Source organism: Neopelma chrysocephalum, unplaced genomic scaffold, assembly GCF_003984885.1.
Source record: "Neopelma chrysocephalum unplaced genomic scaffold, ASM398488v2 Primary Assembly neopelma1_64, whole genome shotgun sequence".
NCBI classification, from domain to species: domain Eukaryota; kingdom Metazoa; phylum Chordata; class Aves; order Passeriformes; family Pipridae; genus Neopelma; species Neopelma chrysocephalum.
Window position 1 is genome coordinate 6,116,537 of NW_020897721.1, and position 26,790 is coordinate 6,143,326.

Sequence of the window (26,790 nt, forward strand, 5' to 3'; positions counted from 1 at the left end):
TGACATCCAGTTCCTCTGCTCTGCTCTCTCTCTTAGTGATATTTAGTTTGCCACCTACATAGATTATTACTGGGTAAACTTTAAAAGCAAACAAAGCCAGATAATACATAAATGCATCTGGCACGAACTGAACTGCAAAATCTGTTATTGCTGGTGCTTGTTGGAGCGAGAGACCCACACAAACAGTTCTAATGGTGAGAAAACACCGGGGCAGGAATAGATTTAACGCTGTCTGTCCTCAGTGCCAGCAGGAACATCATTCCAGGTAGGGACACCTGGAACCCAGGAGGCAGGGAATTGTTTTCTTTAACTCATCAGTGATCTTGTTTGGCTGGGGACACGTGGTCACAAAACAAAACACATCTTACACTTCCCCTGGGTGTTACCTCTTGCTCCCCACATGAGGTTGGTGATTGGACTCATCTGTGGCTGCTGGCTGGTTACAATTTTTAGATTTCTGTGTATCTTTACAGGGTTGTTTGTTATTTAAATAACGCTGTGACAAATACTCCTCTAGTCACATGGCTGTTGATGTTTTAATGTTTGTTGAACACGTGCAGTATTTGGTTTGGGGCTGCAGGAGACCATTCCTTCCTTATTGCCCAGGATTGAACTAATCTGAATGGGGTGCCAGTGCCAGAATGTGATGTCCATGCTCTGCCCTTCCTGTGTTCATATAGAAAGATGGTTGGTGGTTTATCCTCCCATTCTGGTTTAGCAATGAGTACCCCCCTAGATGATTTCATAGAATCATAGAATCATAGAATAGGTTGGGTTGGAAAAGACCTCCAAGATCATCAAGTCCAACCCCTGATCCAACTCCAGTTACTATATCATGGCACTAAGGGCCACGTCCAATCTCTTTTTAAAAACCTCCAGGGATGGTGAATCCACCACCTCTCTGGGTAGGCAGTTCCAATGCCTGATAACCCTCTCTGTAAAGAATTTCTTGAAGTATCAAGCTCAGTTTCTGTTGTCCTGCACCTTCAGCAGCTCAGCTGAAGCTGAACTGTAAAGCTCAGCCAGGTCAAGACTTCTCAGCAACTGAATTTTGGCATCCCACTTGCAGGAGAGTGCATTCCTGCTGGTCCTGCCATGGGAGGATGACAAGGAGAAGGGGCAGAGCCACACAGTCACCTTAGAAAGGGTTAGAATAGGATGGAAATGGGGACTTGGCAGCTGGAAGCAGGATGGTCCCCTATCAGCATCACTCCAGGATCCTTATCTGCTAATCAGCAATTAGTCAGTATTTCCTTTCCTAAAGGTGGTTGATATTCTCCCCCGAGTGTGGCAATTTTACAATTGCAAGTCATGGCACGCAGAGCACCCTGCCCAATAAATATGCAGTGGAGCTAAAACAATTCACCAGTTAGCATAACCCTTCCTTATTAAGATTTGTAGTGGCTTTTCTGGCTGCTTTGAAGGCTTTGTTAATGAAACCCCGTTCCCCGGGTTCTGTGGCACATCCCAGTGGTCCCTGGGATCACAGTTTTTGCACGGATACAGATTATTGGAAATATTACAGTGTTCCCTCACATAAAGTGAAAATTTCCAAACCATTTCTGAAGTCTTAATTTTCTTTCCTATTTTAGGGCCAAATGAACTCGACTGCAGTCTGATTATGGATTCTGGAGATCCTGTTTATACAGAATTTGACTTTGAGGACCAGGTAATTTTCTGTATATGTGGCCTTTCTCTAGACAGTTTTCTAGTTTATATAAGTGCTGTGCTATACAATGTGACTGAACAAGGTGGTGGAACTTTAAGGGTGCATAAGACAAAGGGCTTCTTAAGTGCAACATGAGTAAATTCACAATACACAGAGGTTGCTTTTTGGTTAGGAGAAAAGAGTGAATATTACTGTAGTATTCAGAGCCTATATCTTCCGTTACTGTGCATTGCTGAGTTTCTTCTGCAAATTTTAAAATGTTGGCACATGTGGCAAATAGAGTTCCTAGAATGCACTGTAAGTCTGCTGTGTATTTAAGAAGAGGAGGTAAAACACTTTTCAAAGGAGCAGCGTGAAAATACAAATTGTGAAATATAACTACGCCCAAATCAAACATTCTCCTCTTGGAAAAAAGATTTATCAGAATTAAAACCAACAAATGCTCACAGTGTGTTGAAACCAGCCTTTCTACTGATCTCGTTGAATGCACATCTAAAAACTAAATTTTGATGAGTGTTTTCCTTGGAGAAAGAAGGCTGGAGAGGGGGAAAAAAAGTTTGGTACATCTTTCCCCTGTAACCTTCACCTCCACACTGGTGAGGTCACAAACCGAACCACGGCGGGTTCCTGTGGCTTGGATGCTGCACTGAGGATCAGTGTCACTGTTCTTGTTACTCTGCTGTGGAGAAGCATGAAAAGAATGACTTAGAATTAGAAGGAGGTATTTTTAAAGCCATCTGCCCGTCACACCACCGTACTTAGGGGTGGTGGTTTTGGATGTTTTGCTTTCTGTCTTCCACTTCTGCGCGACTCTGCTCGTACTTTCCTCATGAACACCACAGACACCTCTCTGGATTTGCGAGCAGCTTGGCAAAGAATTTTAATCTGTGTTTCTGTTATCATTCATCTAAATGCAAGTGCAGATGTTTTCATGTCTTCCCTCATTATTTGCAAAAGATATCTTTCCTTGTGGCATTTTAAAAAGCTGGTGATAAAATCAGGGCCAACAAAACTGAATTTTCATTCAGTATGGTCGGATTGTTCTTGGTTTTCTTTCAGTGCAACACTTTATCCTCACCTGCAGCATGTTGTATGTTCTAGCCCTATTCATTTCTTTTAATTTATAGATCCCTTTTCTATTCTCTCTCTTTGGCTTAGTTATTTCAGTCTGCCTTTTTTCAAGGAGGCAGCTTGTCTCTGCCTCCAAATCCCATTTTAAATCCCATTCTTTCATAAACCCTTCTCTGCCCAGGAAATTCTTAAATTTCTCATCATCTTTGTCTTGACTGTACTGCTGCTTTATTGAAGGGTTTAGGCCTATAAAGCAAAATGCATATTTAAATTATGTTTGGCTATGTTGATGCTAAAAATAGATTCTTCTGGCAAAGTATGAACACTAAAGAAATTATACTCTTGATTCATAATGTGTGAAATGCTCTTCACATAATAAGCCCAAGTTTTATAGATACAAAATAAAATTACAGAAACATATGAGAATTATACTGAGACCATAATTTCAGATGATACAGTTCACTGATGATACATTGCACAGCCCATAAAAGCACTGCCTGCAGTTTTGAATGCACATGAGACTAAACAAGGAGACTGTGACAGGACCTTGTTGTCCCTGTCGATGGGAAATATCCTTTGTGCCAGATGTGGCAGGCAGCTTTTCTCATTATTTGGCTAAACTTAACACATTGCAATTCTGGCAGGAGTGCAGTACTGGTAGCAAACAGAGAAGGAGAAATGAAGCTAAAGCAGGGCTAAAATCCCTTCAGTCAAGGACAGCTACGTAAATATGAGGTGGCTGAGAGTGACTCGCTTCAACTGCAGAGTTGGTGTCTTGATACTTACCAGTGACGTTTTAAAAAACGTAAATATTTCTATTGCTAAGAAATATTTTTATACCCAGTTTATATGAGATGCCTTGTACAAATATAAAGAAAATATATGCAGGAGAAAGTGATTGCAACCAAGAGCCCTTGCCATCTCAATTTTGAAAATATGCAAGCAAGTGTTGTGTACAGAAGCAAAGAAGAGCGTGGAGATTACCATAAAGTCATAATTCCATCTATCTACCCAGTCTGAAAAATGAAATGAGAAATTACTCTCTGGAAGGAAAGATCAATAACTAAATTGAGGAGTGAGGAACTGCTCACATTGAAAGCTTGAGCTCATTTTGACTGTGGCAGTGATTTAATACTCCGGTGATTTACCACATGCTGTTTACGAATTGTGTGAGGCATCAACAACCTTTACTCAGAGAATCTCAAGTGGAAAAAGAATGTGTGTCTGGATACAAATGTGTCATGCAGGGATGTTATTGCATAGGAGATCTGTCATGAGAATGTGGGGGATAGGAAGGCTGGTTCCTAAGCAACCTTACCCAGCTGAGCTGCTAAAAATGGCTGGATTTGAGGAGAACATCTTGGGAGTCACTGAACCAGAGGAGTTGGGGGTCACACAGCCTGTCTTGAGGACAGAGCCACAGCTGGCAAGGGGTGTCCCTTGGCACAGCTGGAATGGGCACACAGGGATACCATTGCATTTCCTCAGTCCTGGGATGAGCCAGGAAAATCTCCAGGGTGAACTGAGCCAACAGAGTGTCAGAGTTCTTCAGGTGCACAGCTCTTCTTCCAGAGCAATGTCTGACTGGAGGCAGGAATGAGGAGAAGGAGTGCAGTGGTTCCAACCATGCATGCGGTCATTAGCTCATGTAGGAGTGCTCCAAAATACAGCAAAGGGCTTCAAGGAACACTTGGTACCTGTTGCTAAAACCCTGCAAAGCACCACTAATGTAGGCTGAGATCTGGCTTTCCTGAAAGGGTGTGTAGGGGAGATGGAATTTCAAACAGCTCAGGAAAAGCCTGAGCTTTGTATTGTACATTTTATAAATGAACGTTCAATTAAATTCATGTAAGTGAATTAAAAGCAAGCTGTGGGTTTACTACTGGCTGTGCATGAATGCTTCAAGAACTAGAACACCCATAATCACTAAGTCCCTACAGCACTGAAAGGCAGGAGAGAAATACCCACTTAAAAAAGAAAAACATTTTTTTCTCCAAATCATTAATAACTGTTTTTCTGGGTTTTTTTTCTCAGATCCTGGATTACAGAAGGAATAATCTAGTTTTTCAGAATGACCTAGAAATACATTGTACCAACACAATAGAAATAAATAAATAAAGCAGAGAGTACCTCTCATTGAGAATGCCTTGTGGAAGAACCAGCCAAAGTTTCATGTGTTAGCAATCTCCACAGCCTTTTCTGGAATAGGGATTACACTACTCAGTACTCAATTGGAAAACATAAAAGCAAAGTCAAGTGATAGGTTTCAGATATTTTCACCCACGTTAAGACTTCAGGAAAGTATTTTGGGCAACTCATTTTTGGGGCCAACAGCTTTGTAGAATGTTCTCAGTTTGCAGAACTTGCTGTCATGACTAGTGTCTGCTTTAATAAGAATTGGCCTTTGCTGCTGGAATGCTCTCAAGTGTGATAAAGGTTTTTACTGCTCGCTGTGTTCCTTTGTGCTTGCCATTCAATTCCTCAACTTTGCCAGAGAGGCTGTCAATATAATGCCACTTGTTTCCAGAGATCAGACGAGTTTTATTTTTAACAATTGGATTTTTAATTAGAAACCTACCATTTGGCTTATTGCAAGTGCATTCAGGCCAAAAGGGAGTATTGAAAAATTGGCATCAGGGAATCCTATCAAAGAGTTCCAGAAGAAAAGAGCATCCAATTATTTTCTCATGAAAAGAAGCCTTTCAAGACAAACTTAGCTAATCTGAGGAATATTTAGACTAATTAAAGAAAAAGTTTTAAAACACACAGTCAGGTGACTGTAGAGTGAATACACTCCTGAACAAGTGCTTACAGAATTGATAACTTTAAAATTTGGGAAGTGTGAATGTCAGACAAACTTCAAGTAAAAAAGCCTCAAAAGTGTATTTAGCCCCTCTAAGTATTTTGGACAGTATTATTGGACAGTTTGGGTTGAAATGGACCATAAAGATCATTTTGTTCCAGCCCCCTGCCACGAGCAGGGACACCTTTCACTACACCGGGTTGCTCAGCCCCAGATCCAACCTGACCTTGAACACTTCCAGGGATGGGGCAGCCACAACTTCTCTGGCCAACCTGTGCCAGGGCCTCCCCACCCTCACATCTGCAAAACATGGAAACGCATTTTTGTGTCTTCAAGGAAATTACCAGTTCATAACTGAGGCATTTCCGTGTCCTTGCAGTGTCAGAGTGCATTTACTGGTGAAATTGGGTAAATGCAATAGCACGTGCAAAGAAGAGATTGTCTTTTTTTTCCCCCCCCAAAGGTGTCAAAGACCTAGGAAAAGTAGATGTAAAAAAGACTGAAAGCTAATAAAAGGTTTTCTGTTCAGCAGTGACAAGCAATCTATTGAATTTAGAAGTGCATAGCCCGATCTTTTCTGCAAGTGCAGAATGTTTTATAATTAGAAAACGCGACAGCTCACTCGAAAAACTCACAAGCAGAACCAAAATCAAGCGAAGGAAAAAAGCCCTGAAAGAGCCTTACTCTCATTGTAACAAGATTAAACAAGCTCTGGATTAAAAGTTTTTGCCATGTAGTGGCAATTCCTTTTCTAGCTTGCTGTGATTTCCCATCCAAAGCACACAGGAATCTTTAAGGGAGCAGGAGGAACTCCATTGCTACCAAGACTCCAACAATATTTCCAGCCTGACTGATCAGCAAAGTTTGAAACTTAAATATTCAAGAGACATAAAAAAAAGGTCCTGAGAGCCTTTTCAATGCAGAAGCAGAACATAAATATTCATAAAACTGATGGGCAACAGCAAATTGTAAGCCTCATTTAACTAAAGCTCTATGGATTAAACCAAAGACCATTTTCCTCCATTTACTGTGTTCCTATCAGTTGGCACTTTGTTTTGGTTGTGTTTTCTCTCCTTGGAAGGTTCAATCCAAGTAATTTATTTAACCCTTCAGACCCTGTGCTCTGGGGTTGGTATTACAATACAACAAAGTTGGTATTACAATACAACACACCTCCATTAGCAGAGACTCCACTGCTGGGGCTTCTAAAGGTGCCTTTCAAAATTAGATAAACATTAATTCAATTATTCAAGGAGTCAGATCTCGAATGTCATGGATTAATCATGTGCTTTCTCTTTACTTGAGAACATGAGGAAGTGCTGGTGGAACAGCAGTTTTATTCACATCTGCTGTGCAGCATTAATCATTACAGGTTTTAGTAAAATGACCAAGAGTATCCAGAAGCTGTTTAGGTTTTTAATGCTGAACATTTCTTCAGTGTCCATTTCTCTTTTGTTGATAGACAGTGGTATCAATTTGAATTACAGATTCTGGTTATACTGAGAACCCAATTAAAAGAGGAGTATGGGATAGAAAAGAAAATGAGAGGACACTCAGAAAATGGTTGTGAAACTGTTCCCTCAACATTTGTTTTTGTTAAAGCCCACTGAAAGGTGGAGTTCAATCTAGTTTAAGGATATCTGCAAGAAAGGGATAATGAATAAGCATCCAAAGACATGAAAGAGCTGGCGAGGCAGGCCTAACTACAGAGAAAAGATGTTTAATAGAAATGTACTGAAGTCAGTGAACAATCTGTTCAGTTCAAGTTGCCATGGAAACTATCCTATTAAATGCTTTAAAAAAAAAAAATCAGTTCTAGAAACAAAGTACTACAGTTTGCCTGTTACAAAATGCTTCCTGGATAAGCTCAAAGCAAGCGTGTTTCGGTGCTTCTGTATCATTTTGTAAGCTGGCATTATTATTTTTCTCGTTCAGAGTCACCATTGTACCCTGTAATAAAGGCATGTGGAAGAAAACCTACTGCTCTATTTTCCCCATGCAAGAAAAATTGCCCCTTGACTCAAACTGCATTTTTACTGTGAAATGCCAGAAATAGTTGTTTGCTCCTTGTTTGACAGATGTTATTTGAGCTTACTTTCTGCTGATATATACATATATTAGGGGAGACTGAACTGCCAAGGTTAGTTGAAGTCTTTGCATCCCTAATTCTTTCCTGATTTTTGAACCAGAAGGGGCTGCCTGCAGCTCTGGTGAGCAGGACAGGGCACGAGGATGCAGTGCCAGGGATGGTGATCTCAGGTGAGTTACTGGGGATGGAACCCACAGTGACAGCTTTATTCTTCACCCTGTGCTGCTTTTATGCTTCACTGAATCCTTCTGCAGCACCTCAGGAAGCCCTTCCCTGTGGCTTGGTGAAGGTGTCTGTAGTAAAAGCATTACAATTTACAGTGTCTCACCATCATTTTTCAAGGCAGTAGCAGTAGAATAAGTGTACCTTCTTTCCTCACATCAGCTTGCCCCTCCTCTGACAAACTGAGGCCTTGTCCCTTCATGCACAAAATACAAGTTTACAGCTAAATTTATGAGTTCTACCTTTACTTGCATAATTCTTGGGGAATATCAGGCATCCCACACAGCTGATGCAAATAGGATCCAAAGCAGAACTTTTCATGTTGCACCAAAAGTTGTTAAAGAAATGTAAAGGTGTGTTTTAAATCCTCCCCTCTCAGAGATTTACACACCTCACTCAGGGCTGTGGATGGTTCTGTTCACGTTAGCCCAGCATTCCTAAAGACAGCTACCAAAACCCTGCCTTAGGAACATCTGCAGTAATAATTCCTATATTTTAAAGCACTGCAGAAGAAACCACTTTTTTTCTTTTATACTTCTTAATCACTGTTAAAGTACATACTGTATATTTTTACAATCACCCATAAAGCTGCAGTGATTGCAAGGATGCTGTTTTACTATGTGGGATACAAAACTGCTCTTAAAATCACTCATTTATGTTGCATTGAAGCAGAAGAGTGGCTTCTCTGGGCGCATTGGAAGTTAAAAAAACATTCCCAATGTATTTTCAGAAAGCCATATGTTTCCTATGTGTTGGTTGTTTTTTTTACTCCTTATGTATCCCGTGATTGTGCAGTCAGTGTTAGTCATTTTGGGCTTAAATACCAGTCCTAAAGAGTGAAAAGTGGCCTAGTTTTAGAACTCTTTCACAGCAGTGCATCTCAGATCAGTGGGCTGTTTCTTCAGATGATTAAATTCCTTCTTAATAGAGAAATTCTTTAGAAATACTGTAGAAGTTTCTTACTGAAAGTTATAAAACTACCTAATAATAAATAGGTGTTCTAGTAAACCTTGAATATCCAGGGTCAAATGTTGAGCAGAGGAGATCTTTGAGTAGCAAAATTGGAGTACAATGGCCAGTTTTTATCTGAACAGCAGCAGCTCCCGGGATCTGAGGGCCACGTGCTGCTGTTATTTTTACAACACCCTATTCTTGCCCTTCTTTGTGCCAAAATCTTTTTCTTTTTGAAAATTGAATTGAGACAGGCCTGATAAAAAGCCTTTCTTCTCTAAAGTTAAAAAAAAAACAAACAGAAAACACCAAAATGCACACACACACACACAAAAACCCCAAATCAAGACCAAACCAACCAGCCTCAAAAAGTGATTTGAAGCATAAATCAAATTTAATGGTAAGCAACTGTATGACTTATAAAACCTGTTCCTGGATCCACTGCCCTTACATAAAACCTGCAGAGAAACATGTCATTTTTATTTGTTTAAATAGTTTGTGCCTGAATATTCCTTTGAATATTTACATTCTCAAATTCAAACTTGAAAATTGAGAATACTTTTAGGCAACAATCATGCTGTATTTTAAAGTCAGTCTCACTCTCTTCTCCTTTATCCATGATTATTTATCCTCTTCAGCAAATTTCTAGGAGGAATTCCTGTTATATCTGTGAAAAATCTGAATAAAATGAATGAGGCACTTTTCACCACTATTTTCCAGTAGCATTCAAGGAATAATGATGTGATAAAGGAGAACTTTTTTCTTTTCCATGTTACAAAAAGAACCCAAATAAAACCCCCCAAGGTCTGGAGCAGAGGCTATTAATGGGTAACAAAAGTTTTCTCATTTCATCAGGTAACAGACATTCACAGCAGCTGCCATTAAGTCCTAATGAAGAAAATGTCCCTTCATCAGATAAAAAAGTCAAATCTATTTTATTGATTTCTTTAAAGTGATATGTCTGAAGAGTTTGCTACTAATTCATTAGTAGCAAAACTCAAAGATCTGAAGAATTCTGTATCATTTCCTTATTATTTGCTGTGACATAATGTCAGAGTTTTTTATTATGGAAATTAGCTGGGAAATTAGATGATCTTCCAACCCAGACCATCCTGTGATTCTGTGGGATTATTTCACAATGCAGCAATGACAGGCAGTAACTTAAACTCATTAACCTGTTATCCACTACCAGTCAGATATTTGCTAAAAACAACCCAGATGACAGGAAGGCAGAATACAGTCTGACTGCATTGTCCAACTCTAAAGACAAATGTCAGATAAGAGATTCTTTACAGGTAGCAAACTTCTCTATTTAGCAGTGATTTTAATGTGCTGTTGATATTGTTTAAGCAGTTACACAGTCAGCTGTGCTCCTCTAATTGATACCTTTCCAGATAATATTTGTGGATATAACTTGGCTGTAAAGGCAGCTGAAATTCCAGACTGTCCATCTTTGTTCAGCACTTATTCCTGTACAATTCACTGCTACATCATCAGAAGATGATGAACTTTCTCTCCCTGCTTTCAAGCACATGGAAGCAGCTCTAAAGCACTGGATTGCTGATGGCAATGTGGTGTAATTACCATGAGCTGTCTGGTAACTGGAGGGACTTTTCCTGATGGGATCACTTGCTAAAGCCAACAGTTCTCTTCCAAAGCATTTTGGTAATGAGGCAGATCAGTGCTCTCAGGTGGATACAGGTTAAGCCCTTCACAGTTTAGAAAGACACAATCAGCTATAGATACCGTCATCTGTAAACATGAGAAGACTGCATCAAACAGGGTGCCAGACTCTACCAAGGTCTTTGCAAGGGACCTCAAACCAAACAGCAAAGTTCCTCACTCAGATCAGCACAAGAAAGAAATAATGCCACTTTCATTTCTTTGATTTGATTGTAAACTTGTGATTGTGATCTCGATTTTTAAAGAAACCTCTCTGTAAACTTTGTGCCTAGAATTATTTTGATCCGTAGACCTTCAAAGGCATGATAAGAAGCTGAATCTAAATTGAAGCCTTTTTTATGTAATATATGCTTTGCAGGGTCAATTATTTTATTGTATTATTGCATCACAATAGGGTTAATACTGTCACTTGAAATGTAGGAAAGAGACTAATCTTTCATTTGAAAATGTTGGCAGGTTTTGGTGGGTTTTTTTTAAGATGGCAGTTCTGCTGCAGTGTAATAAGCTGAGAATCACTGTGAATCAAAAAAATGAAAATATTCTGTGTAGCCAATGTAATAATACTTCAGCCTAATGAAGAGCACTTGTGTTTCAGTGATGATGGGAACACAAGGAGAAAGCTGCAAGGGTAGTGCATGAGCCCTGCAAATTAAAGTAGCCAGCAGTTTACCCATTCTGATCCCCTTGCTGTTCATTCCCCTCATCTGCTCCTGCAGCCACACACATTTCTCACAGGGGCTGAAGCTGTGCTGTGAGAAACTATGGCTTGATGATCATGTGCTCCTTTGAGCTGACTGGCATAACGTGTTCTGTGCTGATAACATGCAGGGATTAAGTAGTATGAGAGTGCTCCTGTCAGTGCCATTATTGATATTTATAGATTAGGTTAAAGTGTTGATGGTATGAGTATATTGACACCACATTACCCAGACTGTGTCCAGAATATATGTAATTCTCATTTATGAGAACAACAAAGAATTCCCACTCTGACACTCTTGCTGGCCAGCATTTGTAATTTCTCATTGATTGCACTGTACAGGATGTGGCAAAATCATGCTAAGGGGCATGGAAGTCTCAGGAAAAAAAACACGCCAAGTTCCCCATTTCCATGGTGTAATCCCTGTGTAGTTCTGCAGCCTTTATAACAACTTTCAAAGACTTAATTTCATCTTTACATTGTAGTTCAGTTCTAGAGCTTTCTCCAGTATTGCTTTCTCACTATTAACAGCTTATCATACCACAGTTACTCTGGAAGCAGTTCACCCTGCACACTGGGTGCTTATATATCCTGCAGGAACTGTTCCTTTTGTTCCTCACAAAACCAATATTACAGACTCATGGAATGGCCTAGGTTGGAAGGGACCTTAGAGATCATTTTGTTCCAATCCCCCTGCTTTGGGCGGGGACACTTGCTACTAGACCAGGTTGCTCAAAGAAACCTGGCCTTGAACACTTTGAGGGATGGGGCATCCACAGCTTCTTGGGCAACATGTTCCAGTGCCTCTCCATTCTCACAGTGAAGAATTTCTTCCTAAGATCTAATCTAAACCTGCTTTCTTTCAGTTTAAAGCCATTCCCCCTTGTCCTGTCACTCCATGCCCTTGGAAAAAGTCCCTCTCCAGCTCTCTTGCAAGCCCCTCTCAGGTACTGGAAGGCTTCTCTAAGGTCTCCCCAGAGCCTTCTCCAGGCTGAACCCAGCTCTCTCAGCCTGTCTTCCTGGGAGAGGTGCTCCAGCCCTCTGAGCATCTTGGTGGCCTCCTCAGGACTCTCTCCAGCAGGTCCGTGTTCCCCTTGTGCTGGGAGTCCCAGAGCTGATGCAACACTCCAGGTGGGGTTTCCTGAGGGCAGAGTAGAGGGGCAGAACATTCCTTGACCTGCTGATCACATGCTTTTGATGCAGTCCAGGAGACACTTGGCTTTCTGGGCTGCAAGGGCACATTGCTGGGTCATGTTGAGCTTCTCATCCACCAAGAATCCCAAGTCCTTCTCCCCAGGGCTGCACTCAATCCATTCTCCATCCAGCCTGCGTTTGTGCAGGGATTGCCCTGACACAGGAGCAGCACCTTGTCGTGGCCCTGAACTTTGTGATGTTCACACAGCCCCACTTCTCCAGGCTGTCCAGGTCCCTCTGGATGGCATCCCTTCCCTCCAGTGTGCCAACAGCACCTCACAGCCTGGGGTCCTTGGCAAACTTGCTGAGGGTGCCCTGGATCCCACCGTCCCTGTCACCGAACCCTGAGGAGCTCCACTCATCATATGGGGCAGTTCATCACCTCAGGATATCCTGGGTTCTCCATGTTCTAGCAATTGAAACAGCACCAAGAGCACTCCTGTGACATTGGAAATTGTGTCTCAACATAGATTAAAACTGAGAGGTTGGAGAGAGCTGTTAAGATATACAGACAAGCAGATATGAGAAGAAATGCAAACTGTGCAGAATATCCATTTCAATTTATCAATTGTTTAATTAACAGGAGGAGGATCAGTCAAGTTTTTCTGGTTATGAGAGCACAGGAGGTGAGTTCCTTTTTCAGTGTTAATTGCCATTTAATTTTGAAACCTTTGATTTCCCCTGGTATTTAAATAGTTACATAGAAGGCAAAGTAAATTCGGGTTATTTATATCGTGAAATTTATTTCTCAAAGTATCTTATCATGTGAATCCTCTTTGAATGCAAATTAAGGTTTGTAGAAGTCATTTCTATGCTCTTTAGGCCAGTGGATCCAAAAATATTAGAAGATGCTACTGTTAATCAGCATCAAGTCTCAGAGGTGTTTTCAGAAACTGGCAGTTATGAAAACCTCCTTGGGAAGTGTGAGGTGCTGAGAGTCCAATAGGAGTGAAAGGATTAATCAAAACTTTTCATGGCTAATGATATTTTGTAATAAGGCCACATAATAATGTGTCTTGTAAGCGATTAAGTCAAAGACATAATAAAATTTCATCAGCTCAAATGGTGCAAGATCACCTTCTGTACTGGAATACGTCGAGATGTGTCTGCTTCTCTCTTTTTTTCCTTTTTTCTTTCTTTTTTTAAAGAACAGATGTGTATGTGCAAGGTCTAGTTTTCAGGTAAAATATCTTTATCGTGTCTGCAATGAGGCTTGTGGATGATAGCTCCTTTTGGAATGCAGAGCATTGTAGCAGAAGGTAAATCTGGTAAAATCAGATCCCCTTGCATGAGTGTTACACAGTTCAGCGTGGTAAGTAGCTGACAGAAAAATTAGTAGGTCTTGCCAACTAAAGAATTTTTATTTTCCTTTTAGACTTTTCAGAAGATCTGAGGAAATCAAACATAATTTTTGTTGTCGGTAAGTAGGATTCCTGATTGAACTGCTACGTTTGAAAATCCCCATGTTATTTAGCTTTGATTATATGATTTCTTGTAAAGTGGAGCAGAATAGTTTGGTTGAGAATATTTGTGCTACAGTGATGGTTTAGTCTTTTGGAAGGGAGTTAGCATTTAATAACGTGTAATTAACTTGGGTCTGACCATACTAACAACAGTTGTGTAAAGCATAAACTTTGAACAGTCTTTTAAAACAAATTATAATGAGAAGAATTTCAAGTTTGATCTTAAAGCTCGTTACTAATCACTTGGAAAGAATAATTGCTTTTGTATCAAGCAGTTTTCAGAACTACCTTACAATGCAGAGCAGGAACAACACATTTCCAAGGTCATAAGGATAGATACCAGAACATGGGGGATTGTACATAAAAGTAAGTCAATTTGTGCATTCTTTTTCCTAATTAAAAAAAAGCCACGCTTCCAAAGTTAATAATAAATGTCTGTCAGTTAGGAGCTGAAATCTGGTAGCAGTGAATTGTACAAGAATTAAAGAAAATGCTGAAGAAACCTCACTGGAGCATAACAGAACTGTTGGGGGTGGGGGGAGAGGGAGAAAAACAAGCTCTCTAAATTCTCAGTGGTTAAGTTGCAGTGGGCAGCACTGGGGATGTTCAGCCCATGATACCTTGGCTGGAAAGAGAGAAAGAAGATGGGCTGGAACAGGCTTCCATGGATACCTGAATGGGAAAAACTGCCTTGGTCTCAGGTGCCATTAGATGTATTCATGAGGAAATAATAAGATGCTTAAAAAGATGTTTTAAAGTGTGAGATTTAAAGATGTACATTGGAGGTGGTTTACAAACTTATCAAAATAAATGCACCATCTGCCGTGGCTGACAGATACTGTTTATAAGACAAAAGATAAAAAACAGGCAGTTTCCTCCCCCACTAATTACCCTTGAAAATTGTCCAAAAGGGAAAGAAAAAGAAATAATCTAATTAGCAAAGATTTACATTAGGGCTAATGTAGGAATTAATTGGAATAACAGTCAAGTCGGATTAATTAAGCAACAATGTCAGCGTTTTACCCAGAGAGTAAAGCAGAGACACAGAACCAGCAAGTAAAAAATACAGGAGATAAGAGCAGGATAATAAAAGAGGTAAAACCGAGGTAAATTTGGCCTGTAAAGTAAAATTTCAGAACACAAAAATAAAAACCACAGAGGTGTAAAAATAAATTTGGGTGATGCTGTAATACTCAAAACTTATGTAATTATTGCCAGCCATTACAAAACCAAAAACCACAACATAAAAAACAGCAAAAATTTTTTTTCATCAATTTGAAGTGCAGTGAATGACGTTCTGATCAGTCCTAACTGCTGCAGTGCTCCATGCTGCATCCACAAAACTGTCACACAGAACAGTTCCTGGGATATTCTCACCACTGAAGATATTCTCACCATTGACACTTAGAAATAAGACATTATCAGCTGCAGGCAGCAGCTTCTTGTGCACGCACCAGAAATAAATAAATCATGAAACCCAAACTCTTTATTTGTCCAATGTATGTCAGACCTTGGATGACCTCATCTAATTCAATTTATCATTAATTTAGCCCTGCTTGAGTAGAACGTTTAACCAGATAAGGTCCCTGGCAACGTAAACTGTGCCACAGTAACTGTATTTCAGAAAGGCATAGGATGAGCAATATTGGTAATTAAACCCCCATCAGCCCAAGCACTAACTGTAGAAGCTGAGGAAGGCTGATTTCCCCGAATTCCCATGAAATGAACTTCATGTTTTCTTTAAGAAGGATGAAAACTCAGTGATGTCCCAGGACCTCACATCATTCTGCCAACATGTGCTCCAGGTTGTTTTCTGATTAAAATTATCTTTCAGGAAAAAAAAAACCCACAAAAAAAAATGTTGAGGTTTTTTTGTTGTTGAGGAGCCATTGAGAAGCCTTCAAACGCCATATTCTGAATTTAAGGCTTATTTTTATTTGTATAAATAATACAAGTAGCATTAAAGATAAAATTGCCAAACTGAACAAGTCCTCAAAAATCATAGCTTGAATATAAGGACAAATTGACTGGGGTTATTTTGGTTTCAGTTCTGACTTCTGAGGCTGCATTGTTGCAGGTTTCCCCTGCAAGCACTTTTCCATGATGCAGGGATGATACTCATTGTGATAACAAGGTCTAGAAATTGAAACATTTTAAAATGAATGGTGGGACTCTCTTGTGAATCTTACTGCTGGCACCTTATGTAAATGTTCCTGATATTTTGGTATATGATAAACTTGTAAGATTTAAAATAGAGACATCTCAGTCTGACTGTATGACACTTTTGCCTTATTAACATTTCTGACAGCAAAGCTGGTTCTTGAACTGCTCATATTGCTTGTTGCTGTCCCTGCTCACTCCCAGCAGCAGTCCCAGCTCCCTCTGTCATCACTAATTCCTGGGGTTGTGGGGTTGTGTTGTAGGTCAGAGCGGTACATTTGAGTGACATTCCCAGGCTTCTGGTCCTTCTTAGTCTGGGGGAGGCTGGGGCAGGAGGGAGGACTGAGATCCTTTGCTGATCTCAGGCTGGCTGCAGTTAAATGTTCAGAAGTGCTGCTTGGACAAGTGTCATGTCCCCAACCCACCGAGACCACTCCTTTTCTCCCCTTGAAGTGCTCCCTGGGAAGCCTTTCTGCAGTCCACAATTAAACAGGGAAGGGTAACCACCTAAGTCAGCAGCGCTGCCAGAAAGTTATTTACCAGCAGATCCCCTCACACAGGCAGAGGAATCAACAGAATGGAAGGGAATGCTGCTCTGAGGGATTGCACAGACCTTTTAATCCAGCCTTGTCTACAGAAAAGCAGTATACAGAACTGCATTTAATTTCTGTGCCAGTACCCTGGTTCCACGTTCTTGCTTCCTATTTGTATTAAAAAGCACAAAGGGAGACACAACAGATCCAGTTTCCAAAATAATCGCATACGATGTTTCTAATTTCTTAATCTGCAGTTTTTGCTTTTTGTTGAGTTAACAAATGAGCTTTAAAGCAAGATGTGCTGCACTGAGCAATACTAGCACAACACAAAAGCCTGCTAACATTGAAGAACTGCTGGTAGTTCTACATCGTCCTGCGGGTCACAGCACACTCATCATTCCTCTGGCTGTTTTCTAGGCTTTAGCCCTTTACCTTCATGTCATATACAGAAATCAGAAAGCAACGTGATTAATCTGAATAGCAAGTTCCCAAGAACCAAGACATATTTTTTCCAAACTCTATTTTTTCCAAACTCTACGTAGGCAGAGTAGAGGATGACAGCACACAGAAAAAGTGACAGCGTTCACAAAGAATCTTTCGCCTTCTCAACAAAAGTGGGGACGTATTCTCCTCCTGACAGTTGAGCCACTGGGAAAACTTGACCACCTTTTTCAGTGCCTCAAGTATTTTCATTTGAAAAACAGCAAAACTAGTTGCAGTGGAGCCTTCTTAACAAAAAAAATCATTTTGCTAGCTTTTGTTTGTGCTTCACAGGCATAAACACATAAATTTTGTTCCAAATAAACTTTCTTCAAGTAAATTATTAATCTTTAGAAAAATGCACAGATTTAATAAAAATATCTTCTAAAAGAACACTACAAATTGATATTGAGCTTCAATGACCGCAGGGTTAATTTGCTGTTAAAGCTGCTTGTGTAGCAATCATGTAAGGATATACCCTGAGCAAGAAGGAAGCATCTGATTAGTAAGAAGATGCACTTTCACGTTCTTTCCCACCAAAATAGCTCTACTTCAGTCACATGAGATACTTCAGAGGGTGACAGGACATTAAATAATACTTTAATTTCAGACATGTAAGTTAATACTGTTGTAAAGGCCAAGTGTGTGCTCAGCCCTCAACGCTGAATTTCCTGGGGAATTCAGCCTCTCCTCAGATCAGGCCAAGCAAGAACTGCAGCCTCATTCATTGATAAGAAAGCACAAGCCTTGGTAAAATGGGTCACATACAATTGTTTAGCAGTGGAATGCTTTGTTACTCATCAAATGAGTCTAAATTATTAGCAGTGGCTATAAAAATTACCATTTTCAGCACATAACATATTTAATTATGTCTTTTCCTCTTTAAAGAGCTCAGCACTTTAATTTCTGCTTTGGTGGAACTCTCTTAGAAAAATAAACATGGTCAATTTTAATTATTGTTTGGGGTGCACACGTGGTGTATGTATATGTACTGTGTCATTCTGACAGCCTTCTCTTTTAAAACACTAACAGACAAGGGTATTAGAAACACATCAACTTTTCTGCATATTTACCTGCTAAACAACAAAAAATTTTCCTTGTATTGTTATTTCTAAAAAGACATCTAGTTTATTTAGTATGTGAAGAGAATCTACAACATTTCTGGTTGGGCTCTACATTCAGAAGAGAAACAGTTGTATAAGAAACAGAATAAAATATTCTGTATAGCCGGTGGTTTTTTTAATACTGTATATACAGACCAAATCAATAGGATTAAATCACTGCACTGGTGGCATATTCAATGCCAGGAGACGGAATGTGTAAACAAGCACATGCACGCACAAACTTACTGATCTAAAAAACCAAAACAGACCAGAAATACAAGTAATTGCCACTCAGATACTTAATGGACTCATTACAGTTAATTTGCCTGTGATTTCTCCACATCTGTTTCTTTGTAGCCACTCCTATTTTTTCCCCTTTTTTTTCTTTTAACCGGTGCTTTTACAAAACAACAACGTTCTTCATATTAAAGCAATAGAAGCACAGAATTCAGCCCACGTTGGCAAGAAAAGATGAGCTTGTGACAGAGATAGTTCTAGCAAAAATTGTAGCACAGGTGTGATTCTCATACCGCGGGCTGATAATTGTCTTTGTGAAGCTGAAGTAAAAGACTGCAGATCACAGCAGACAAACCCCTTCCTTTGATGCTACTGCCTCATAACCCAATTTTTAATCTTAGCTACAGTGCTGTAACTTCTCTGAAAATCATGTGCTCGGAGCAATTATTTCTTAAATTGAATGGAAAAGTTAGAATAAAAATCACTCTATTGTGACCGTGTTATTCCTGCCTTTGTTTGCGGAAAGATAAGCAAACAGGGAAATAATGTATTTTGTAGCATCTTCCTTACACATAGCAGGGCTGGGTAGTCATACTTGCAGTCCCAGCAGTTGATAAATACACGAGTCACATGCCGAAAAAACTTTAAGAGCTTGAGCACTGTCTCCCTACAAGGGTATAATTACCTCCTGCTGCAGTAGATCTTCTGAATAGATCTGTCAAAGACTGTAAAATTGCTACTACACGCAGTGGGTTTTCTCCGCGAGCTCCAATACTGGCACTTCGCTTTCCCGCCCTCCCCGTCTCCCCTCACGCCCCGGCGCCATCATGGCCCCTCAGCCCTCAGGCCTCACCTCAGCTCCACCGCGGCTCTGGGGGTCACGGCCACGGCAGCGGCATCCATGATGAGCAGCTTCCAGCAGTTTCCATGGGTTGTCCATCTTTTCAGCTGGGCTGGGGTGGCTGCAGCACCTCGGGAGGCGGCTGGAAATGCTTTTGGCTTTTCATGTCCTTGGCCGCCAGGGAGAGGAGGGAGAAGCACTGAGGTGATGGGCCAGGGCAAGATGGGGGCAGAGCTTTGGGGCTCTCGGGTGGAGGCTGCTCTCCTGTCCAAGGAATCAGGAGACTTGAGGCACCATTCCTGCTGGGAGAACACCCACAGCATTCCCTGGGTCACTGCCCTTCCCCTGTCCTGTGAGCAGGGCGGGGGCCGGGTACAGGTGCCTTCCCTCCAGCCTGTGTGGAAATCACTGAGCGGCTTCACCTGCGTGACCTGTTGCTGAGGTGCCTGTGATCCTATGGGTGTTTCATAGAATCATAGAATCAGCTGGGTTGGAAAGGACTTCTGAGATTGTCAAGTCCAACCCTTGATCCAACACCACAGTGGTCACCAGACCATGGCACTGATGCCACATCCAGTCTCTTCTTAAAAACCTCCAGGGATGGAGAATCCACCACCTCCCTGGGCAGCCCATTCCAATGGCTGATCACCCTCTCTGGAAAGAATTTCTTCCTAATATCCAACCTAAACCTCCCCTGGCACAGCTTAAGACCGAGCCCTCTTGTCTTACTGGGAGAAGAGACCAACCCCCCCCTGGCTCCCCCCTCCTGTCAGGGAGTTGCAGAGAGTGAGGAGGTCTCCCCTGAGCCTCCTCTTCTCCAGGCTGAACAGCCCCAGCTCCCTCAGCCTCTCCTCACAGCACTTGTGCTCCAATCCCTTCCCCAGCCTCGTTGCTCTTCTCTGGACCTGCTCCAGCACCTCAATATCCTTTGGCTCTGGGCACGGGGGGTTTCCAGCCGAGTACAGCTGTGGATGGAGGAGAGCAGGAGCTGGGAAGGTCTCCCTGTGCCCTTGGCAGCTGCACTCCCCCATTTCCCGGGAGCAGGTGTGAGGAGCAAGGCACGTCCACGACTGCAGGAACGGCAGCAGCTGCAGTACCTGGTGCTCAGTTTTGGGCACTGCCACCAGCACCTGAGAGCTTTCCAGCTCAGGGGGAAAGGATGCAAGCGCTGTGAAACTCTGCTCTTATGTTCTCCACAGTTACTGCACATCTATGTGCATCCCACCTGACAGAGGCAGGTTTCACTGGCTATTTGCCTACATGTTTCCATCCCATAAGTGGGGGCAAAATATTTCTCTCACAGTGATGCAGTGAACATAACTTTGCTACTATTTGTTGCAGCTGTCAAAATGAACATATACCGAGTCAACTACCCTTCCCCACAGGCTGTGTGTTTCATGTTTTTCCTTAACATGCTAATGCTGTTAGGCAGACATTTATTCTCTTCTAATCTAGATATTTTTTTCCCTCACAAAGGTGGGCCCGGCTCTGGCAAAGGTAGCCAGTGTGAACAGTTAGCCAAGAAATACGGATTTTCTCACCTGTCCACTGCTGACCTTCTCCAAAATGAGTTATTGTCATTATCAGAAAGAAGTAAATTGATCAAAGACATCATGGAATGTGGTGAACCTGTGCCTGGTGTAAGCAACAGTTTTATTTGGGGCCCTAAGGTTAAACAAAGGCAGTGGTAGGTAGATGGTCTAAAAGGGTGGAAATAAGATACTGGAGCTGATGATTCCCATTTCAGTAAAACTGATCTGTAACCTGAGGTAGAAGTTTCCTCGTTACCAAATCTGGGGCACTTGTTTCTCCTTTCAATGCCAATATTTCTTTACATTTCAGACTCATATAGGCAGTAAATTAGACATGAAATACAGTGAGACAGACACATTGCAAAATGTAAGTATGAGTACAGGAAACAGTCCTTTTTATAGCTTTGCATTTCTGATTCAGAGCTGGTCCTCCTGGCAGCTTTTCTAAATCACAGTACCTGCAGCAGTTCCCTGCAGAGCTGGCTGACATCCCAGACTAGCTGGACTGCAGGTTAAGGGAGCCTGAAGGCAGAGGGTGTTGTTCTCAGCTGGACTTGACTTTTACATGGCAGGTCTGCAGCCCCAGCTCCTGGTGGGTCTTCAGCAAGTGCAGCTGGATCGTGGGATGTGTCTGTTAATGAAAGATACTGGGAAGTGCTGCTCGGGGGAAACTAAAAGCTGTGCTCAGGCTTGGTTTTGATTGCTTTGCTCTTCAGTGTGTTTGGTCAGATGGGGTCACTTTCCATGCAGTGTAATTATATCAGTGACACAGCCAAATGCAATGAGGCTGGAAAATGCTGCAGCAGTGCTCCAGAGTTTCACAGGTATTAACATTCATTTTGAAACTATGAAATATTCCCTAGAGGGCACTTTGGGAACTCTTGGATGGATTGCAGCACTGGATTTGTGTGGCATAGCTGGTCTTGAGAGAAGAAAAAGTAGGGTGCCCTGCTACCTGCAACACAAGAAAAGCCACCTGCATTCACAGGACTGACTTTTAGCCAAACAGGGCCATTTTCAAGGGGGGTAGCACTAGAGTCAGTGTAACAAACAAAGGTATCAATCTTTTTCATTAATTAACCAAATAACTCCCTTTCTTTCCTGTGCAGGGTATTGTTCTAGAGCTGCTGAAGGAAGCCATGGTTTCCAGGCTAGGGGACACAAAAGGATTCCTGATTGATGGGTATCCCCAAGAGCTGAAAGATGCAGAAGAGTTTGAGAGCAAGGTGACCATATAATTGTAATGCTGTTATTACTCCTGTTCAGATACAACTGTACTTTTGGTGCTGATTTTACCCAGGTTTAATGCAAACCAGGAACAACTCACCTTTTGTGGCAAGCACCATTTCAGAATCAGTTTTTTGATTCTAGTGGATGGCACCATACCATGTATGTATCTTCCCAGTTAATATTTCTTACCAGTAAGCCAGCTCTGCCAAAGCTTGCTGCCACTTGAAACAGCAAAGCACAGATTTAATTTTTGTGAGGAGTAACAGGTGGCACAGCCATAAAAAGAGCGTTCTGCGAGTGGCTGCGTGGCACTTCAGGGAGTTATCGATTTCCTCAGGATGTGCTAAGACCTACTGAGAAGTCTCAGCCATGCATTTCTCAGCCTGCAGAAAATACTCTGTCTAAGCCCTGTGAATGAATTTACCAGGGTTTAAGAAAAGTGGTGAAGCAGGGAAATCGGTTAAATATATATTCCGCCATATGACACACCACAAATGTCCTAAACTAGTTCAAAAGGTAATAAAACTTTAATGAATCACCTGTTTTCTCCCTGAACCTTTAGCTGCTTTATTTAGTTTTTTACCACAAAAGCCTAGCAAGATTCAGGCATCAGAAGCTGGACAAAATAATGGGCGTTGGGATTTGCTATTCACAAAAATGTTGCTCTAGTTCCTCTACTGAAATGCTGTAGATTATTAAAAAAACAGTGGAAATCTCTTTCATTTTGTGTATAAGGAGGAACTATTTCAGCAGTGCTGCTTTTCTGGCAGGCATACATGTCATGTCCTGTGAACACTGGTCTGTGTTCTGAAGTAGGATTTAGAGGTTGGAGTGTCCTGGCCTGAGGCATTGCCAGGCAAATAAGTCTTGATGCATCCAGTGCAAAAGCAGAACCCCTTTCAGTTCCCACAGACACTGTAGCAGCAAAAGCTCCTGTAGTGCTGAGCTGCCTTTGACACTGGGAGTAAAATACAGGGACCTCAAGTGATTATTTTGAATGTGCCAGGTCACCCCTGTTGTTCCATGGATCCACTTTTCTCAGGGTGGACTGGGCTGGCTGAAAGCTGCTCAGTGAGGCTGTGAAGCTTTTTTAAGTGAGTCATTATTGAGATAATGCTTTGCAGTTCTTTCCAAAGGGCGATGAGAAGTTCTTCCAAAATTATTACTGAATGAAAAGGGATGCACATCAGGCTGCATTAATTAATGGCAGCAAAGTACAGATGAATAATGCTACATATCTGCATGATGTGTAAAAGGCATTGTAATTGTTAACAAAGAGCTGTTCTATTTAGAAGACACCAAGAATAGTGCGTATACTTCAAAGTTTGATAGCTTTGTAGAAACAGTGTAGAAACAGCTTATTCCTCAGCCAGTTTTGCCCAGTTCTTTTCTGTGATACAACTGTACTTTTATCCAGCCATAATTGTGGAGGAGCACATCTCTCTGTTCCCTCTCAGTCCTTCTGCTGGGTGAGAAGTAGAAAACATTATTAAATTATAAATTCCATATCACCAGGTGGAAAGTACCCAGTAAGACCTGATTGTTTGGCTTCCTGCAGATGTCCCCACAGCATGTATTATGTGAGCTAAATTGTGTTGGGAAAATAGTAATAAAAAAAAAAACAAACCAGTAGTAAAAATTGCTGTAATATCTGACCAGGGCACTACTTTCACTTTGTGTAATTTTTAACTTGGAAGAATGACACTTCTATGATTCTATCTGAATTCCAGATAATAGCAATACTGAAAATTTTAAGAAAACCATATAGATTTTTCAAAAGCGAATCAGACCCTGTCTGTAAAGCAAGATACAGTTATCTGATGCTATCAGTCAGTATATTCCTCACTGTAAGGTGATGATATGACTGTGGCTGGTGAAAGGAATCATTCCCCATTTGTTCTAATTTAGAACAGACCATGGAATTCCTCACATGAAACTGTGGAGGAAATAACTTCTCACTATCCTAGTCCAGTTACACAAAAAGGCCATTTATTTAAATCATTGGTGAAGCCCACATCTTTTTTAACTTCTTTGTCTATGTCTCTTGCACTATTAAAACTGCCTTGTTGGCTTTTTGAATCCCCAAACCCAGTGCTGTTACTGCTGATAGCATTGATGTTTCCTGGGCTGTGTGGAAAAAATGGATAATGTAGATAAGAGTCTGTCATTGAACTGTCCAACATCATCCCTTGGCTTCAGCTTCTCTTAAAAAGTCATTGAGGTCATAGAAAGGTCAACACAACCCAGACGTCCTCAGCCAAATGCAGAAGGCCTGACATGAAATATTTACCTTTGGAATATTTCTTCCTTCCAGGGCTGTCAACAAAGGTACCAAGGGCAATTTCCATATATCAGTCATTTAGACTTCCTTTGCTGTAGCCGTGGTAAAAATATAGTTTTGTGATGGTCACTGGTGTGGAGAACAGTCGTCTTTTTTCAAGACTTCTCACTTTTTCCCAAAAGGTGTTCTCCAAATCCCTGCTGGAAAGGGAAGGAATGAGAAAAAGACTGAGAGTGTCTTTAATACATAACTGCATGGAAAAATTATCACTTTATTTTTCACTGACCCTGTAACACCTATATTTTACTTGATGGAGTGGCTTTTATCCCTTTGGACTCAGCCCAGCAGTTGTTGCTCCGACAGAACCTTGTGTCAGAGAGTACTGTGCCTGAGCAGGGTGCAGACAGAGTGGACTGCAAGATTTATGCTAAATGACATGCATATTTTTCAGTGTTTCAGGGAAAGAATGATGAGGATTTGTTTGGAACTTCCTGGCTCTCTCCGAAAATATTATAAAGAACATTTTGCTCTTTCTTGCCAGTTCTTTTTTACCCATAAATACTGCGATATCTACGATTGAATGTAGAGAGAGACAATTATTAACTGTCTCTGTCAGGCCTGAGAATAAAAATAAATAAATCTCTGTTTATTTTCTTTATAGAAAAGAACAGACTCTCCCTCACGACTAGTTTGGCACTAGCCAAACAGCTGTAAATGGTGGGCTTCTCAGAGAGTCTGGGAATCACTTGCCAAATTGAAAATGCAGAGAAACACATCACATCCTTCCTTTATGCCATGGGTAGTGATAATGTGGGTACACTGCAAATAAAGACATAAAATCCTGTGTGACATAAAATAATTCACAGGGTGTATTCCTGTGAACAGTTGATGGTGTTCCCGAGCCTGTCTGTTGTTACCCATTTCCATTTCAAGTGAGGATACTTTAAATTGGACATTTCCTTCTGTTGGGTCTTGGAATTCTAAGCTGTAGTTTATCCCTCCCTTTTCCCAGGCTGAACAAAGCAAAGGCCAGGAACAGAACTGTGTCACCATAAGTCCTGTAGTGTTTGCATCAAGCTTTGATTTCACAGTTGCAGATAATGAGCTGATGATCTTCAGTCCGAGTAGCCAGAATTTGTCAGATCATCTCTCTTTGTCTCTCTGTGTAGGGCCCAGTCAAGCACAGCCTTGATCCTCAATACTGGGCTTTCCAAGTGCTGTTACAGTGTGAGGTGTTTGTTAATAACCGTGATTTCTGCATAGACAAATAACTATTTGCTGATAAATTCCGTTATGACTTTTTCAGTATTATCCAGAGAAAACCAATTTCCCCAGACCAGTGGTTTGGGAATACTTATTGTTTGACTTTGTCCCTAGGTTGGGGAGCCAAAACTCGTGTTCTGCCTGGACTGCTCTGCAGAAACCATGAGCAGTCGCCTTCTGCTGAGGAACCAGAGCAGTCAAAACTCTGAGAACGCCGAGACCATCAAGGAAGGAATCGAGAGCTATTACCAAGCATCCAAGCCTCTGATTGCATACTATGAAAGCAAGGCACAGTTATGCAAGGTAAACTGCTTGACCTTTCTAATTAAATCATTGCTTTTTGCTTCCATTATATAAGCACTGTTTGGAAAATCCTGTCACGACGCTGTTTATGAGCTTCCAGTTTGTTCTCATTTTGCTCTTCCCTGGTTTGTTTGCAACTTCTACGAACTCCTGAGTCCCACAGTGCAGTTTGAAAGAGCAAAATCACAGATTTATGCTTAATCTGGGAACATATCCTGAATCACTACCTCATCTGTATAGAATCTCTTATTAAACATTAATTCTGGAAAGCTTTTCTGTAAGTATTAGGATTTATTTCTTTATAAGGACTTTCAGAGTTAGGATGAAAGATTATGTTAATCCAAAGTCCTTCAGTTAAATTTACAAATCTGAAATTGTATATCCTGAAATAAAACAGACCTGTCTATAAGAAAGACCTTTTTGCTGGAATAAATAACATAGTTATATTAATTTCAGTGACTTACCTCAGTTTACACCTGCTCAGGATGTGATATTTAAAGCATTTTTTTTTATTTTCTAATCAGTGCTTTACAGTGAAGCAAGAAAAATTGCATCAGTGCACTTAGCTGATGTATATGCAGGCACATCTGTAGACTCATTTATAAAGGATATTTGGGGTTTCTTTTTCTTTATTTCTCTGCTCTGTCGTGGTAAACTGTCCCTTATGTTCAGCTACAGAAGGATCTAGTCCTGCTGCTCTGTCTTGTCCTAAAAAGGAAAGAATCCAATAATAATTGCTGGAAATATTATGGCATCTTTTTTCCAGGAGGCTGTAGCAAACATGCAAATCACATACCCCAAACTTTTCTCCTCTGCAGAGTTCCCAAAAGAGAAACATGCAGCTAATTTATGCACCCATATCCTGACCTGAGAACAGAGTAAATAACACAGAGCTGAGAAAAATGAAACTCAAAGGAATGAAGTCCTGATTTGTCTCCTTTGCTAACCCCACAATAAGAGCACATAAGGCCAAGTCTAGAGG

The 26,790-nt window shown here is 41.1% G+C and overlaps 1 protein-coding gene across 1 annotated transcript in view; it reads left to right on the top strand.

Moving 5' to 3' along the window:
* Positions 1-26,790, top strand: part of AK5 (adenylate kinase 5) — a 76,175-nt gene that overhangs the window by 41,424 nt on the left and 7,961 nt on the right. The window contains exons 8-13 of the mRNA XM_027683267.1: positions 1,593-1,669; positions 12,963-13,005; positions 13,755-13,799; positions 20,676-20,839; positions 21,841-21,957; positions 25,620-25,808. Coding sequence (XP_027539068.1) covers positions 1,593-1,669; positions 12,963-13,005; positions 13,755-13,799; positions 20,676-20,839; positions 21,841-21,957; positions 25,620-25,808 — 635 coding nt within the window. The remainder of the gene's footprint in view (positions 1-1,592; positions 1,670-12,962; positions 13,006-13,754; positions 13,800-20,675; positions 20,840-21,840; positions 21,958-25,619; positions 25,809-26,790) is intronic.